The following is a 15,951-nucleotide window of genomic DNA, read 5'->3' as shown; positions in this document are numbered from 1 at the left end:
CGGCATGTGTTTCAAAAAATTTTCTTAAGATGGAATGACCCATTATCTAACATCACATTCAAACAAATACACAGAAATATATAAACATATGGATATTGTAGTATATTGAACATTAAATAAATAGCATTAATGCATCCAATCATACAAACCCTGTAACACTTATACAAATATGCAAAAAGGCTACATATAGTTAGGGAATCCTGATTACCATCAATGATTTGACTCACTAACAGTCAAAAGATGCAAACATTAGCATCACAGCAATCCAAATCTCATCAAGCATTGAAACCTTCGCTCATATGTAATAAATGGACTTCAAATACATCTTCTTTCTATTCCACAAGATACCCAATCAAAAATTGGCACAATATAATTATTCAGCTACCTATTCATTATAGCTAACAGGTTCATACTACGGGCCATTCTATCTCCCTATTCAATTCATCGGGGGAATCATTTTGCAATTACAAATGAATCATTCTTCTTTGTAAGACAAAATTTAAGTATAATCACCCCCTCTGGCCACAAATCATAAGTCAGAAATTAAATGACCATATTGAATTCAGTGTTGACGCAATGGAGTGTCCAATCTGCATGTTCTAATATTGCTTAAATGTTCAGCAATACATCTTTTTATTTTACATTGAGTACTGTATGCCCAATGTAGTATTTACCATATAAGAACATAAGCAGTGCCTCTGCTGGGTCAGACCAGAGGTCCATTATGCCCAGCAGTCCGTTCACGCGGCGGCCCGTCCAGGACCTATATAGTAATCCTCTATCTATACCCTTCTATTCTCTTTTCCTTCAGGAAAGCATCTAATCTTTTCTTGAAACCCAATACTGTACTCTGTCCTACCACCTCCTCTGGAAGCGCATTCCAGGTGTCCACCACCCTCTGGGTGAAGAACAACTTCCTAGCATTGGTTCTGAATCTGTCCCCTTTTAATTTTTCCGAATGCCCTCTCATTTTTGTAGTTTTCAAAAGTTTGACGAATCTGTCTCTCTCCACTTTCTCTATGCCCTTCATGATCTTGAAAGTCTCTATCATGTCCCCTCTAAGTCTCCGCTTCTCCAGGGAAAAGAGCCCCAGTTTCTCCAATCTTTCAGCATATGAAAGGTTTTCCATACCTTTTATCAATCTCTTTTCTGAACCCTCTCGAGTATCGCCATTTCCTTCTTAAGGTACGGCGACCAATACTGATGCAGTACTCCAGATGTGGGCGCACCATTACCCGATACAACGGCAGGATAACTTCCTTCGTTCTGGTTGTAATACCTTTCTTGATAATACCTGGCATTCTGTTCACCTTCTTAGAGGCCGCTGCGCACTGTACCGACGGTTTCATTGTCTTGTCTACCAGTACCCCCTAGTCCTTCTCTAGGCTACTTTCACCCATTACCAGCCCTCCCATCATGTAGTTGTACTGTATACCACCCAAGAACTATTACAATCTTTGTGAGACTTCAAATAAAATGTGTTGGTTATTTGGAACATTCAAGGATTTTATCTCAAAACATTACATATAGTAAGCACAACTCCCACAGCGATGACCAGAAGCTAATGTGTTTACTTATTGGATGCTTTAAAAATTTCTCCAAGATTGTGACTCCTTTTATATACAAATTGTGGATACTGTATCAGTTGTGGGTGCATGCTAACTATATGCCAATTTTTTTAAAAAAAATAATATTACATACTTGGTAAGACTTAGAAAAAAAAGGAAGTACACATGTAACTATCATCATTAGTAGTCAAATCCTTTCTTTCTCTTCCAAAATGTTTCCATTCACTTTGTGAATATAAGGCCCTTTAAAAGGCTCTTTTCAATAATGTGCTGAGGGTAACCCCTCTTCACAAATCTTTGAGCCATTATTTTTGCTTGATGTTTAAATTCACGATCAGTTGACCATAATCGTTGGGTATGCAAAAATTGGCCCATTGGTATATTATCTTTTAGGGCTTCAGGAGGGTAACTTGTATAATGTAATACAGTGTCTTTTTTCTATATAAGGATGTAATAAACCCACGCTGAATAGAAAAATGTATATCAAGGTCCAAAAACTGAATGTGCGCATGATCATATCTATTTTCAAATTTAATGTTAGGGTTTACTTCATTAAGGTAATCAATGAATTAACATAATTCATCCTTTTTTTATGAAGAAGCAACTTTATAATGGTGATCTTATGGACAAAAGACACAGCTAAGTGACTATACGGATTGATTGGACTTTTCTATTTGAACAGTGAAATTTTCCTGTTTAGACTGACATGCATTTTGTGGTGGTGGGATAGCAGCATTGATGATATATATTAATTGTTCTATAAAATTCACTTGTAGTGAGAATAGTTATATGGAGTTTTGAACAAATTGTTTATCTTATCAGGATTTTTCATATTAGAAGAAAAGATTCTAGTAAAATAAGGAAGAATTAAGTTCTTATCTCGATAATCTCCTATCATGTAGAACAGTATACGATTCCTTATGGATGGATTAAGCATCTCAACTCGCGAGTTGCTTGCAGAACACATCAATCATTTTCTTCTCGCTGACCCCTTGTGTCTCTAGGCAGCGCTCCCTTTCCTCAAAGCAAGCGATAGCCCCTAGGAGAAGAAATTAAAACAAGGGGGGGGGGTTGTGGGAACTCCCCGATCCAGATAAATTTGATCTGTTCTGCAATAGTAAACAAAAGACTGTCTGAATTCAAGAAAGCCTAGGATAGGCATGTGGGATCTCTTAGAGAGAGAAAGAGATAATGGTTATTGCAGATAGGCAGACTAGATGGCCTATTTGGCCTTTATCTGCCATCATGTTTCTAAGTAAAAGTTAATAAACAACAGGGCAATAAATAATGATGGAGAAATAAACTACTTACCTGTGTGCAACCAGCACTAACACTTGTACAGCTCTTAGCAAAACAAATTGTGCTGATATCGATTTCATTTATACCTGTATTTGAAGGAATCTTTTTTTTTTTTTTTTAATTTCCCCTTGGCTGCCTCAAGCCAAGCCACTGGATTCTCTTCCCAGCCTACAAACCAATGCAGGCATAGCAGACATCTTACAAGGCAGGGTGTAAGGGATCGTATGCTGTTCTACAGGAAAGAGGATTATTGAGGTAAGAACCTAATCCTTCCTGCAACTTCTCCATTGATTTGGTATTTCTTTAAATTGATTTTTCTTTTCCTTTGTATAATTGAAATGATTAAGGTAGGCTTAAATAAACAAATACTGCATTCTTTGTAGTAAATTTCACACCTCTTAGAATTGCCCACACCAGCCCCAGCGCCACAACCTTGGTGTCGGTGTCAGCTAGGAGAAGAGATAAGAAAAGAAATACTGGTTTTGGAAGAGGGGGCAGGGTGGAAGAATGCACCCATTAGTAGCCCGCTCTAGACTCTAGAAAACCATGAGCTAGATTCACAAAGCAAACCGATTGTGTACCAATCGGTTTGCGACCCGATTTCCCTCAGGCCCCATTCACTAACCTCTCCTGTGATCTGCTTCGAATCCGTTCATGCAAATGAGGAGAAACACATGCAAAGTAGGCAGGGACGCGATTCACAACACAAAATTCTCGATCCAACTGGGCTGGCCGATCAATTGAAGAAGGGTCTGCTGGGGACCAATCGAAAACGTCTTTCTGAGACTGGAAGCCCTGCTCGCTGCCCTCTCCTGCTGGCTCACCGCATCGCCGCCCTGGTTCTCCTGCCCTGACTTCCTCGAATCTCTCCTGCCCTTCCCCGCCCTGCGAGCCCGTGGTTTTAACCCACGGGTTTAGAGCAGCTTGGGTTTGCTACAGTGAGCCATTTGATGTTATTGTTCTTCACTACTGTTGCCCTCCATGTTTTGTGTTTCTGCTTTCTTCCCTACTGGTTGTATGTGCCATTCGCAATTGTTAATAAAGATATATACATTAAAAAAAACAAACAAACCATGGGCTCACAGGGCTAAAAACTAATAAAAAAGTTTAAAGTATATATTAAAAAAAAAAAAAAAAAAGATTGCGGCTCTGACAGGCATGCGCAGACCATCTACAGATGGTCTGCACATGCGTGGGGATCGCAGAAAAGCGATCCGTGCTGGCAGATGGGGGGGTGTTCTTCCAATCGCCCCCATCTGCATATTTTAACTTCCAGAATTCGTGGGATCTGCCCGGATCGGGCAGGTTGATGAATCTAGCCCCATGTTTGTAAAAACTGCCCAGGCATTTATTTAAAAACAGTTTGTTCTGCCTATTTTAATAAGGCAAACAGGCACCTGTGTGTCTTTATAAAACACTAGGGATAACAATAAGACATCATGCATGGCTAGGTTGAAGCTGTGGACACTTACAGCAGCTTGGAAGCTGGTGTAAATGTACAACCTCATACATTTTATCAAAAATATGCATATTTCCGTTACTCATTCTACACTCTGCCCTAGACCATGCCTACAAATGGGTCACACAGAGCTAACAATTATTCCATAAGGTAATTTATAAAAGCCCTTTTACACATGAAAAAAGTTATAAAATTACTCTTGGCGAGTAGTTCTAGAATAGGACACCATGCCTTAAATGCAGGCGCCATCACTTACACTTGCTTGAGATCTGGAGTAAATGAAGGTATGCAAACACATAAATTTACAAGAGAATGAGCCATTCCCACTTTAGCTCTGCTCCAGTATATGCCAATGTGTCATGGAATGCATTTCTACACATTAATATTTCATAAGAGATCATTTGTAGACTTATGTGACCACATATGCAAAAGAATGATTTTCTATTACCAACTTAATGTACCGGATGGACTTGCCTGCTCCTGATCTCCCACTGGATCAAACTATTAAATGATGTTGTCCCTATCACATGCATATTCTTCTGTCACCCTCCCAGGCTCTCCTGCTTGTTTTCTGCTCACTTTCTTACCCTTCTAGACATCCTTGTCCACTGTTATCTCCAAATTTCCCTTGCTCTTACAACCTTCCTATCCCTTTTAGCCATTTGCTCATCCTCCCCCAACCCCCCCTTGCTCATTTGTTCATCTTTCCAGCTCTACTTGTTCACTCTAACACTGCCCCAGTCTCCCTTGCACTTTCAACCTCCAGCCTTCTTTAAGCAAAAGATTTGATAGAGCAATGCCTCTCAAACTTTGTGTCAAGGCACAACGGTGTGCCTCGAAGAGATTCCGGGTATTCCAGAATTTTATTTTTAAAAATTCCCTTCATAAGTATACACTAGAATGCAAGAGTCTGTCAATGTTATGAGCATCTATGTGTGTAAGGATACATAATTTTTTGGCATGATTGGTCCTTGAAATCTAACGGCAAGTAATTTAATTTTAATTTTTTCATGTGGTAATTAACATAACATCGTACTTATAAACCGCATAACCGTAAGTTCAATGCGATAAACAAAAAATTAAAAATAACATAACCCAAAGATGATTTGGATTAGTTCACCAAGTATTTTGAGAATAGATGAGTTTTCAACTGAGTTCTAAAGTGCTTGTAAGAACAAGCACTACACAACAGTGGCCTGAATTCCCTGTCATAAAAAGCAGCCTGAAATGCTAGTGTATTTTCCAAGGATTTCTTGCTCTTATATCCTTGAGCAGATGGAAAATTAAACAATTCATGTGATTGTCTCCTATGTTTATGGAATGCTATGAGGAATCTATCAGACATATAGATTGGAGCAATACCATACGCAACTTTGTAACAAAGATAGCCCAGTTTAAACAAAACGCACGCCTCCACTGGATCTTCTTATCTTTGCAAACTTGGATTTTCAGCTCTGACAGAAATTAAATTGAAAAAAAGAGAATGACTGCAGATGGTGGATGATGAAATGTGTGTTTGCTTGTCAACTATCGAGCTGCATTTTAATTTGAACTCAAAAACAAGCACATCAATCGCATTGATTAGCAATTCTATTCTATCTACTTTAGTTTCACCATTTTAGCAATTATCCATACATAGCTTAAAGAACTTTAAATAAATAAATAAATAAATCTTACATTTTAAAAACAGTTGTTGATTTTGCAATTTTATAAATTCAATTATAATGTGCCTTGAAAAACATTTGCTCCATTTAGTGTGCCAGGGCTAAAATATTTTTGAGAGACACTGTGATAGAGGGTGGTGATTCTCCCACGTCCTCTTTCCAACCAGGCACTTTTGCTCCCAGCCTCCATTTACTTTTTGCTCTCCCTGATCTGACTTCATCCACCCTTCTACAACAGTTCTGTCACTGCTTTTCTTATCTGTGATTGTCTGCTTCCTCATCTACTGATTCAATGAAACATAGGCCCTGTGCACATTTAAACTTCTTGAGTAAGCAAGCAGGCAATTGCAGAAATGCAGCACTGCTGCTAGTCCCCTCCCTTCTCTGCTGAAGATAGTGGGAAGGTGTGGTGCAATGCTGTAAGAACTCCAGTATCCATAAGCCAAGGCTACTTTGACCACAAGGTCACTACAGCTTTGCCTTTGCTTCTTACCGAGTAGGTGACAGTTCTTGATGGCCCAACAATAGGCATAGAAGCACTCCTCCAAAGCCCGGGGAAAGGGGGCAGCTGGGGCCAGTGAATAGTCAATGGACAGGATGGGGGCATTGAGCTCATGGGCCCAGCTCTTCAGATAAGGTTCATGGGATTTGGAAGTCTGTGCCACAAAACCGCCGCCGTGGAAGTGGACAATCAGGTACCGAGACAGTGGAGCTCTCTTATTCTTCAGGCGTAAGTCTAGGCTTATAGAACTTTCTGACTTGGCATAGCTGTTTAACTCTTCACTGTCCTAGATGGTAGAGAAATAGACTATGTGACATGGTGACAATCATGAAACAGCCCATGTGTATATGCACATATAGACAGAAAATAACAGTGGGCCCAATGTTCAGCCAGCAGCAGACTGACTTTGATTGACTGCCACAGGCCTTCAACCCAGATATTCAATGCTGTGCCATTTCCGGCGACTGGCATTGAACATCTGGTTTCATTTTTGGCTGCAGCAACTTAACTGGTTAAGCCAATATTCAGTGCTAACTGGTTAAGTTCTTAGCAGTTAAAGATAGGCCACATAAATAATAGGCCTATTTTAACCGCTAAACATAGCCAGTTTGGCGCTGAATAGTCAGGTATGTCATATGATATAGCCGGTTATCTCTTGCTGAATATCCACAGTTAGGTGCTAAAACGCTATTTAACTGGCCAGAAGCTATTCTTGGCCAGTTAAACAGCTTTGAATATTGGCCAGAAGAACATGTTTCAGAGTACATATGTCTGTAGATCAAGTAATGAGGTCTGTGATTTAAAACTTGGGAAACACGTATGCATTCATGTGACATTGTGCATATGAATATCTACATAATAACGTGTTCTAAACTCTTCCATATATGAACATTTATTTTTCAGTGTTGCACAAAATTAAGACGTGTCAATCTGGATAAAACAATTAACACTCAAAAACACAAAGTAGGGGGGAAATCCCTCCTCTGAAGAGTTTAAAATTCAAGCTTGTATGCAGCAAACCAGATATTGTAGTGTATGCATATGGAATTAGCGTGATACTTCTGTATGTGCAGGGTAAGTATATGCTGTACAAGTAAGCAAATGCAAGCATACATATGCCTCTGTGTAAGTGAATGCACAGGGCTAAGGATGAATGAGTTTATGCTCATGGTCGCAAGCACACACATGTATGTGCTGTGCACTTTCTGGATCTCACCTGTCCCTCCCGCAGCTCATAGGATATTAAGCGCATGTGCACAGCGCCCGGGCCTGTATGTGCCACAGGTGGAGTGATAGTGACAGTCAGCTGAGAATCAGCAGCCAGAGGTAGTTCAAAGGTATTAGGAGGTAAGGTGAGGGTTTTGTTCACACGGACAGTAGTGGATGTCATGTTTGCAAGGGACTGAAAGACAGAAACAGTTAATCATTATATGTCCAAACAATGATAGCTTTAGCCCTTAGGCAGATTTGGTGTACAATTTCAATTTCCTCCACTGATCCAGACCTCTGGAGCTGCCTCCGATACCTATTAAATCAGTTTCTGGTGACAGAGATAGCAGCAGCAACTAGGGTTCACTTTAGAGAGAGTAGCTGCATTAGGACCCGCACCTGGAATTCTGCCACCCTGCAGCCTTGCTACTGACACTAACTTCCACTATATGACCTTTGGCATTGATTTATTCAGAATTGCGGCAGCCATTTTACTGACTTTCAATCTCATGTCTGTCACCAAAACTCTGGCTCCCTTTATCCCCTGTCTACTCACCGCCAGCACCTCTATCTCTGTGATGTTCCAAAAATTTTTCCAGAAATTCACATCTAGATTCTGGGTGATGCGCTCAAACTCCATACCGCGCAGTTCTGGGTCAATGACATATTTCCCGCTGGTGAAGAAGGAGCTGGCAGCGACACCTGAGAAAGGGGTGGAAAAGGAGGGTGAGACAAGCCTCTTTGAAAGCTGGCAAGAGGTATACCATCAGAGCAAAAGATAACTTACCATACTGCACAATGCTGCTTCCCTCCACTGGCAGCAGAGAGAGCATTGGGGGGGGGGGGGGGGGAGAGGAGGACAGCATGAGCTACAAGACACATGCAAGGACTGAAGTTCCAGGGCCTACTCCTCGGTCAAATTTGCAGAGGGATGGGTTGAAGAGGCCAAATACTCAGGACATTTACCTTTCAGCTGTTTTCTGACCAATTAAGACTGAGAACTTGCAAGGAACAGGATTTGTTGGCACATATATGAGGGGTTTACATGTGAAATGTGCTCATTTCTGTCATACTTAAGAACATAAGAATAGTTTTACTGGGTCAGACCAATGGTCCATTAAGCCCAGTAGCACATTTTCATGGTGGCCATTCCAGGTCACTAGTATCTGGCCAAAACCCAAGGAGTAGCAACATTCCATGCTACCGATACAGGGCAAGCAGTGGCTTCCCCCATGTCTTTCTCAATAACAGAGTATGGACTTTTCCTCCAGGAACTTGTCCAAACCTTTCTTAAAACCAGCTACGCTAGCCACTCTTACCACATCCTTTGGCAGCACATTATTGTTGTTTATTTTGCACACTTATGAGTACTGACACTGGGATCAGCAATCTAGTAACTGAGTTCTTAACTCCTGCACATGTGTGTATTACCACCAAATCAGGATTTTTGTCATTTGTACAGTGTACATCCTTAACATATTCATGTACTCACTAATGCCAGACTCGTGCTTCTTATAATTTTCACCAAACGACACCAGTCCAATGGAGATAGTCTGCAGGAAGGGGCGAATTGCAGGCGTGAACTGAAAGAACAGAGGATGAGCAAAGGTTATCTATATAGGGTTTAACTGATTTTCAGTCTCTGGTTAATCCGCTTGAGCTGAGCTGAAATGAGAGGGGAAGTTCCAGAGAGGAGCAGGCAGAGTCTGTGGAGAGCGAGGTCCTTATTAATCATCTCTGTGCCCCACCTACCTCCATCTCAGAGCTCCACAGGCTCCTGTGGAGAAGAAAAGCTCTCCCTGATGTCTGAGCCCTTGAGAGCCCTTGTGAAGAACAGGATGGTCTCTGTATCTAGAGCACAGGAAGAGGAGAAATCCCTGAAAACAGGGATTCCACTGAGGTCATTTGAGCAGTTCTGTGCCAGCTGGCAAAAATGCAAGGTCATAGACTGATGACGCAAAGGAGTGACAGAAAGAGAAAGCAATGGAAATAGTGACACAGAGAACAGAAAATGAGTGATACATATGATTGCAGTGATAGGGGGGAGATTTACAATACAGGTTGACACAGAGAACAAAGGGTGAGGGATTTATCCATATACCCAAAATGACCTGAAGAATGGAAGCAGAGGAACATGCACACATTGTGACACAGAGAATGATTTTTTTTGGGGGGGGAGGGGAGGAGATGACAGAAGAGAGTCAAGCACATAGGAAATTTAAGGAGAATGGAGAGGATGAGAGATACAAACACAGAAACTAAAGCAGACAAAATGAGAACTGAGGCAGCAATGGGAGAAATAAGAAGCAGAGTCCCCATGAGTTTACCTATGCAGGTTCAATTTACTTACCTGGAATCCCAGGCACCTTCCATAGAAGCACCCCTTATACATGGTGGCATACTGCCTCAGGAACTCTTCAGACAGCCCTTGGTCCTCCTCAAAAAATAGGTTGCCATGCCGGTTGGCGGTGAGCAGCCTCTGGGCGAAGTAGACAAGGGCACGAAGCTGGGTTAATGCCATGCAGTAAGCCTCCAGTTCGGCACAGTTGTGGCTGGCACGGAAGAAGACACTGCGGCAGTTGGCAGCCACATAGCGGGATTTGTGAATGATATGCTGCAAGCAGGCATTGACCACCTTCATCAGGCTGCGGTATCCGTTGGCCGGGGTCGCCATGTCAAAGTCAAAGATATGGTAGATGCTGGAGAAGTTGCTTATGATGGGCTCCAAGCTGTGTGCATGTTCCTGGATCTTGAGAAAAGCCAATACAAAACGTTTGGCTGTCTCTGAGGGGTTATCACGGAAGAAGGCAATATTCTCGTCCACTGCCGTGTGCAGCGCTTGAAACATGGGCCGTGCATCCATGGTCTCGGGGGTCAGGGGACCAGCAGCTGTGGGGGAAAAAAGATGAGGCATCAGTGACCAGGGACATTCATCCCTTACACAATTTCAGAGACAGCATATCTATCAGTCGGTTAGAGGGGACAAATCACACAGATAGAATACACACACATGAAAACACACAGTTCTCAGACTGTAGAAAATTTCAGCAGGTAGGTTGCAAACAGTAGTACTAAGAAGAGAACTGGGGTTAAGATCAGGATTGTAGAGGACTGGGTATTTGTGCTATAAGCAGCACAGAACCTCTGACTGTGGCATTGTTGGGGAGTCCCATATGTGTGAGAATTACAATATCTACAGCAAGAGATGAGCCCGGAGTGTGAGACAGTTTTAAGAATGAGCTTAAAACGAGGGACAGGAGACACACAGTGAGAAAGTTGAAAAGGGCAAGACTGAAAGGGAGGGAGCAGGGTCTGACTCGATGTCATAGAACTTCCTGCCATCTAAGCAGAAGATTTTACTAAGGAGAACTACAAGACAGAGCTGCTGTTCCATCAAAACCCAGATCTGCTGAAAGATACACACATACTAGCAGAGAGACAAACTACCACCACCTGCATTCCCGAGAGGGAGAGAGACACACATACTCTAGCAGAGAAGGTAACACACAGCCTCTACCCTAACAAAACTGGAATTGTATCAGAAAGACAGGGAGAGACACAGCAGAGGCTTCCTAAACCTGTCCCACTCACCCCACATCCAGTTGGTTTTTCAGGATATCGATAATATGCAAGTTTATGTCTTAGATAATTATTGTGGATATCTTGGAAGTCTGACAGACAGGCTGTGGGGTCAAATAGGATAGGCTTTAAAACACACTATCACATAGTAACAGAGAAAGCAAGCACCAGGGAGTGAAGCAAAAGACAGAGAAACAGAGCACGACAACCAGAAAGAACTGAGAGCAGTGTAAAACAGATTTGAGAGGCAGGAAGAGAAGGGTCTGAGTCACTTCCTACTCACTCCAAGGTTCTCAGATTCTAACCTTTCTGCAGTCCCATAGTTCCCCGTTCTTCTACACACAAATCAAGAGTCCTCACTCAGACACAGCTCCAACAAGTACCTTAGCAATTATTAACTGGATGGCACTATAAAAAGGTTGAGGAGACCGGCATCTAAACCCCACCCACTGGAGAGGGACAGCTATATCCCTCCTACTAGAGGCACAGCCACACATGCAGATAATTTAAATCCTTCCTAATGTAGACAGCCAAGTTCCTCCTACTGGAAAGAGAGTCACAGATAAATCTGTCCAAACAAATCACCTCCTATTGGAGGCAGGGAAGCATGTATGGACAGATCTAATGCATTCACACTGGAGAGAGATGCACAGATAGTCCATCTCAAGATATATGGCTAGATTCACTAAGCTCACCAATCGTGTCCCGACCAGTTTGTGAGCCTTCTCTGACCCCGACCCGATTCAGTAACCTGACTGATCCTATCCGCACCCGATCCGATCATGCAAATGAGGGGAAATGCATGCATAAGTAGGAAGGCAGCGATTCACTAAAAAGAAGGCACACCGATTGGGCTTGCCGTTCCAAAAAGAAGCGACTGCCGAGGACCAGTCGCTCATGTCCTTGCCGACTGTCCTGCTCTCTGCTGCCCTGAAACCCAGCCCCGCAATCCCAGTATCAAAATAAAAAAATAAAATAAAACCATCAAAATTGTGTAAAAAGTGCAGTGGTTTTAACCCGTGGATTTAAAGCATGGCTGCACAGCGTGTTCTGTTCCGTGTTGTATTAGCAACTGAAGGGAATCAAATGGCTTCTTCTCTAGTCTGTATCCCTCTATCTAGAGTGTCTGGCTGCAAAGCGTGTTCTGTTCCTGAAAAGTCCACTCGTGGGGCCAGCGAGTGCAGCCAACCCCCCCCCCTTTTGTTTTGACCGCGAGCTTGTGTGGAAAGCAAGCGCATGCGCGGATCGCATCTCGAGGCAGAGAGGATGGTCTGCGCATGCGTCTGGATCGCCCTGCAGCGATCCGTGGGGTCGCTAAGGGAAGTGTGTCCGATCACTCAATTTGCATGGGGACTCTTTAGTGAATCGGTCGCCCGGCAAAGACTCGGCCACGGATCGGCCAAAAAAAAAAAAAAAAGAGTTTAGTGAATCTATTCTAGCCCATAGTCAATCTCCTCCCACCGGACAGAGAGAAACCAGTCTGTCTCAGATAAAGTGTTAATCTCCTCCCACTGGAGAGACAGAGAAAACCTAATTCTTCACAGTGGTGGCGATAGTAGTGGGGAGAAAGACTAAGACTGATGGGATGATGCAGAAAGCCACACAGCTTCTCCCATAAACCTACTAAGAACAAATACTGTGCCAATGCAGTAAACCTATGTGCAAATTCAAAGCATGCAGAGAAGCAAACATAAGAAAAGCTCAGCACAATGCCAGGGCTTTAACTCCAAGTCTGAGGATACGAGTTAGCTTATTTTTCCGAAGTAGCATCTGTGAGGATATTAATTTTAATTTAATTCTTATATACCGCTAATAACCGTGAGGTTTTTAAGCGGTTTACAAAAATGAATGCATTAAAAGATACAATAAATAAAAATAAATAAGATAGGTACTGACATTACTGACATTTTCACATGTGACATGGACAAGAGGTCATAGCCTGAAACTGAGTGGCAGCAGGTTCAGGACAAATGTCAGGAAGTTTTCTTTCACACAGCGCGTGGTGGATGCTTGGAATGCACTCCCGGAGGAGGTTGTGGAGGAGACTACTGTACTGGGATTCAAGTGCAAGTTGGATGCATACCTTCTTGCATATCATATTGAGGGATAAGGTAAATCCGGGTCTCCATAAAGGAGTACCTAAATGGGCCGCCGCGTGTGCGGATCGCCGGACTAGATGGACCTCGGTCTGATCCGGTGAAGGCGTTTCTTATGTTCTTATGTACTTGGAAATTCCCTAACTGTCCCAAAGGCTCACAATCTAACTAAAGTACCTGAAGAGACAATTTATGAAAAATAAAGATAAAATATAAAGACAGAGATAGAGATAGAAATGAATATTCCACCAAGTAATGAATAAATAAATATTCATATCTGTTTCTTCTTTTTGCTACAAGCATAAGAATTCACATAACACAGAACAGAGAGGCGAGTTGGAAGAACTGGCTCTGTGATAGCCAGAGCTGTGCACAGAAAAAAAATTGTATCGGTACCTGGATTTGAACAGTTGCATATGCTGGAATACTATTCTGTTCTGCCTATGATATCATAAATCCTTTCATTTACTTTACTTGGGGTCAATATCAGAAGATTATAGTCTTATCTTCCCAAGTCACATCCACATATTTTTTTTTTTTAATTCTTACTTTAGTAATTCACAATCACTTCTTCCAGACCTCAGCAATACAACACCACTCACCGCTCAAATACTTTCACAGCGGTACAGCTTCATGTGTCATATCGTCATCGGTCCCTCCAACATGGAGATACAGTTTGCACTTCTCAATTCTGTTATATTCTTAATCTCTAATCCTAAATACTCAAAAATAAAACAGTTTTTTAACTTATCTTTCCAACTGCTCTGGGAAGGTTGGATCCAACATGTTTTTCTAAAGAGCTTTGTCCAGGATCTTCCCCAGAGCTGTCCTTTGTCCAGACTTGATAAGGCTTATGAGGTCAGATGGCAAAGAACGGCTGTGGGGAGGATCCTGGACAAAGCTCTTTAGCAAAACATGTTGAATCCAACCTTCCCAGATCATGAAATTAAACAGTTGGAAAGATAAGTAAAAAACTGCAGATTTTTGAGAATATGGGATTAGAGATTAAGAAATTATTTGAGCGGTGAGTGATGTAGCTGAGGTCCGGAAGCAGTGATTGTGAATTACTATTAAAGTAAGAATTAAAATAGGGGGTCACGTGATGCTCTCAGTCTGAACAGACGTTTCTGGCTACCTCTCCCGACCCCGGAGCTGCACTACCTTTTTTTTTTGCTCATTCTTGCTTAAGCGGGGTCTGAAACTGCCCTAGTCGGCTGGAGCAGGTTGCAGGGTTCCTGCAGTTCATAGTTTCTGCTGAGGTAACACGGTATGCCGACAAAACTCACGAAGGCTACTAAAAGTCAGAGAGGCCCCTCGAGTCCGGCTAAGATGGCGGCGGCACAGTCTCCTGCCCCAGTACAAATAAGCCCGACCATTACATTGCCGGCTGATGCTTTTGAGGAGCTCAAAAAATACCTGACCGCGTTCCTGGATGACAAACTTACCAGGCTGCAGACTACCGTCGATGGCATCAAAGATACGGTAGAGAGACAAGCCGCCCGTATCCAACACGTGGAAGATCGGGTGTCCACACAGGAAGATCGCACTGTGGCTTTAGAAGCGGGAGCCCAATTACTGGAGGAGAAGGGCCGTCGGCTGGAGGAACGGGAGGAAGATCTTGAGAACCGGAGCCGCCGGAACAATCTTCGATTTATCGGCCTACCGGAGTTTCTCCTGCCTGCGGATCTGCCCCGCGTGATCTCCACGTGGCTGTCTGCTGAACTGGGCATGGACGCCGGAGGCCTCCCCCTGACAGTTGAGAGAGCGCACAGGCTGGGAGGAAGCTCAAAGACCGCGTCCGGTGATTGCCCGACTCCTGAACTTTGCTGATAAACAGCGACTTCTGGCCAGCTATAAAGCGAAGAGCACAATCTCCTATGAGGGGCATAAAATTCTGCTGTTCCAGGACTATTCTCCTCGAGTGTCTGAGCAGAGAAATTGGTAAAGAACTCCCGGGGAGAGAGTTTTACCCAGGAAGCTCACATCCAAGAACAATTTGTGGAATTTTATAGCGCCCTCTATGCACGGAGGGACTTCACAGAGGAGGATAGGGATCACTTTTTTCGTGACATTCAGGTCCCCCGATTATCTGAGGCGCAGGTGGCGCAGCTGAATGCTCCTATCTCTCTGGAGGAAATACGGCAGAGGATCCAGAAGCTGAAACTTACCAAATCTCCGGGACCGGATGGGCCTATCTACTTTAGAGAAGTGACGAGTCAATCTCGCCACTGTAATGGGATGAGAATGAGGAAAGGAAACATGAGAGATAGTAAATTATATTAAGAAATGGTCTGAGTTAGCTGTTAGGGAGGAAACAGAAGTCGATAAGTTGAGTTGGGTAATCACCAGGTCCAAGGAGTGTCCTGCTCGATGAGTAGGTGTATTAACGGACTAAAACAGATTGACGCTGGTTAACCAGAACATGAAAAATTTTGCATGGGGGTGATTGAGATCATTGATGTGCATATTAGTCTCCCAAGATGACTAAGTTGGGGAAACAGATGGATGTGTCAGCAATAGTTTGGAGACAGAAGTCTACTGGTAGGGCCAGAGGGCAGTAGAATAGAATGTGTAG

At 42.9% G+C, this 15,951-nt stretch overlaps 1 protein-coding gene across 3 annotated transcripts in view; it reads right to left on the bottom strand.

Moving 5' to 3' along the window:
* The window catches only part of LIPE (lipase E, hormone sensitive type), a 76,847-nt gene that overhangs the window by 26,978 nt on the left and 33,918 nt on the right, over positions 1 to 15,951 (bottom strand). For 2 of the 3 annotated variants that reach the window (XM_033962496.1, XM_033962498.1), the window contains 5 exons: positions 10,052 to 10,590; positions 9,194 to 9,284; positions 8,258 to 8,403; positions 7,709 to 7,894; positions 6,484 to 6,778 (listed from right to left, as the gene is read on the bottom strand). In XM_033962496.1, the coding sequence (XP_033818387.1) occupies positions 6,484 to 6,778; positions 7,709 to 7,894; positions 8,258 to 8,403; positions 9,194 to 9,284; positions 10,052 to 10,590 (1,257 nt within the window). Of the gene's footprint in view, positions 1 to 6,483; positions 6,779 to 7,708; positions 7,895 to 8,257; positions 8,404 to 9,193; positions 9,285 to 10,051; positions 10,591 to 11,585; positions 11,617 to 15,951 lie in introns of those variants that run through there. The other variant, XM_033962497.1, reaches the window with a different exon arrangement.

This window comes from Geotrypetes seraphini, chromosome 11 (genome assembly GCF_902459505.1).
Source record: "Geotrypetes seraphini chromosome 11, aGeoSer1.1, whole genome shotgun sequence".
Taxonomy (NCBI): domain Eukaryota; kingdom Metazoa; phylum Chordata; class Amphibia; order Gymnophiona; family Dermophiidae; genus Geotrypetes; species Geotrypetes seraphini.
Note: the sequence above shows the minus strand (reverse complement) of the source record. Positions and strands in the feature narration are given on the sequence as shown.